General features: G+C 38.2%; 1 protein-coding gene across 1 annotated transcript; it reads left to right on the forward strand.

Moving 5' to 3' along the window:
* The first annotated feature begins 448 nt into the window (after positions 1-448).
* LOC114717917 (MLP-like protein 28) lies at positions 449-1,928 on the forward strand. The gene is made up of 3 exons (XM_028903142.1): positions 449-708; positions 862-1,323; positions 1,465-1,928. Exons 1-3 carry the CDS (start codon positions 522-524, stop codon positions 1,731-1,733), a joined length of 918 nt encoding a protein of 305 aa, XP_028758975.1. The 5' UTR covers positions 449-521; the 3' UTR covers positions 1,734-1,928.
* Positions 1,929-2,165: the final 237 nt, after the last annotated feature.

The following is a 2,165-nucleotide window of genomic DNA, read 5'->3' on the forward strand; positions in this document are numbered from 1 at the left end:
CGTGACGGGTCTCGGATCCTTTCTTTTATTATTTTTTTATAAATCAGAATATATTCAAGTCATTTTAAGTTTGAAACTAATTTCTATCTAGTTGAGAGCATTAAAATTAAAATTCTCTTAACAAGTACGTTTTTTGAGATTTAAACTTATATTCTTCTTCTTATGAAATGAGACCGCTTACCACATCTCAACCAATAACTTATTAGGAAAAAATAATTTTAATTTTTATTGAAAATTTGACCTTTTTAACAGCCCCAATTCATTGCGATTAATCTGTTATCTTATATAAAAATGCATTCAAATATTTCATATTAATCAAGCGCCTAATTAAAATTGATACAAATGAATGCCTATTGAAGTGATAAAAAAAATGATTTGGAATACATTGCGAAGCAGGTCGTGGTGCTTCAAAGCACCGCAAAATTCCTATATAAAAGGGTTAGGACTAAAGGCTTCTTCGCTGTGCACGCAATAGTCTTCGCATTATATATCTTTCTGGTTTCTATCAAAAGAGAATTGAGATGTCTCATCTTGGGAAGACCGAAATAGACGTCCACCTGAATGCCTCTGCCCAGAAGTTTCATGAAATGTTCACCAGCAATCCTCATCACATAGCCAACATTAGTTCTGCTAAAATCAAGTCTGTGACTAAGCTTGAAGGTGATTTCGCAAAAGCCGGCTCCATCGTTGTCTGGAATTACGTTCTTGGTAAGCTCAAACTGTTATTTAGAGAGATACTCTATATATATATATTTACGCGCTTCTTTTTGTATGTGTGAGGCGGATAAAAATAAATGACTGAAGAATTTCTGTTACTCATTCTTATCACTTACGCACCACTGTAATCCTCTGATATAACAGATGGGAAGGAGGGGGTGGCGAAGGATGTGATCGAAGCTGTGGATTCAGCAAAGAACCTGATAATTTTCAGGGTGATAGAGGGGGATTTCCTGAAGCATTACAAGAGCTTTAAGTTCGTAATTCAAGTGAGCCCTAAGGCAAAAGGAAGTGTGGCTCACTGGACTCTTGAGTATGAGAAGTTGCATGGGAGAATCCCAGATCCACACAGTCTGATGCAGTTGGTGACAGAAATGAGCAGAGAAATTGATGCAAGCCTCACCCAGGGACAAGCACAGGAAGAACAGTTATTGGGGAAGGCGGGAGTTGATGTGCACATTAATGCTTCTGCAGACGAGTTTCATGAAATGTTCAGCAGCAAGCCACACCATATTCCCAATGTTTCTCCTGCTAGAATTAGAGACGCTATTCTTGAAGGAAGTTGGGGCAAGGTCGGTTCCGTTATTGTCTGGCATTACGTCCATGGTACGTAACTTCTCAACTACCTCTCTCTCTTGCTCTGTCACACACCCACACAGTTAATTCACTTAATTGAATCTGTTTTATATATGTTGAACATGATGCTGATTCAAGAACGAACTTGTGGTCTATTTATGGATTGTGCAGAAGGGAAGAACGGTGTGGTTAAGGAGGTGATTGAAGCCATAGATGCAGACAAGAATCTGATCACTTTGAGAGTTGTGGAGGGAGATATCCTCAAGGATTTCAAGACCGTGAGTGTTACCTTCCACGCAATTCCAAAGGATAAAGGGAGTTTGGTGCATGTCATTATGGAATATGAGAAGTTGAAAGGTCACATTCCTGACCCCCACACTCTCGTAGACTCCGCTGCTGAGGTTGTCAGAGACATTGATGCTTATCTTGTTACCCAGTAGTAGCCATCTTTCAAGCTTATCTTTCGCTTTGCTATATATTGATCTTATTTGTATTTTCAGATGTTTGAGTCATGCGATTTGAGTCTTGTTGATTTCCTAGAGCATCTCAATTAAGGTGTTAAATTTCATAGAAGAAAAGTACAATGTGTGCGAGATGGTGAACCTCGCATATTGTATCGTTTTCTTTTATTGAAATCAACACTGTGAATTTCTGAAGAAATTGAGAGATTCAAATCCTCAACTCCAGTGTATGTGTCTTTGTGGATGTTATATAAACTCCATTGTGTGTAATAAAAACAGCTTTCACAGGTTTTTCATCCTGAAACGCTAATGCCTTTTTTGGTATAATGGAAGAGTTTTTGATGGCAGTGAAAGTAAGAGTGGAAGTGAAAGAGGAAGTACGTTTTAAAGCGTGTTTGGTTTGACCATGTA

This window comes from Neltuma alba, unplaced genomic scaffold (genome assembly GCF_004799145.2).
Source record: "Neltuma alba isolate B1F8T4 unplaced genomic scaffold, ASM479914v2 tig00011781_pilon, whole genome shotgun sequence".
NCBI classification, from domain to species: Eukaryota; Viridiplantae; Streptophyta; class Magnoliopsida; order Fabales; family Fabaceae; genus Neltuma; species Neltuma alba.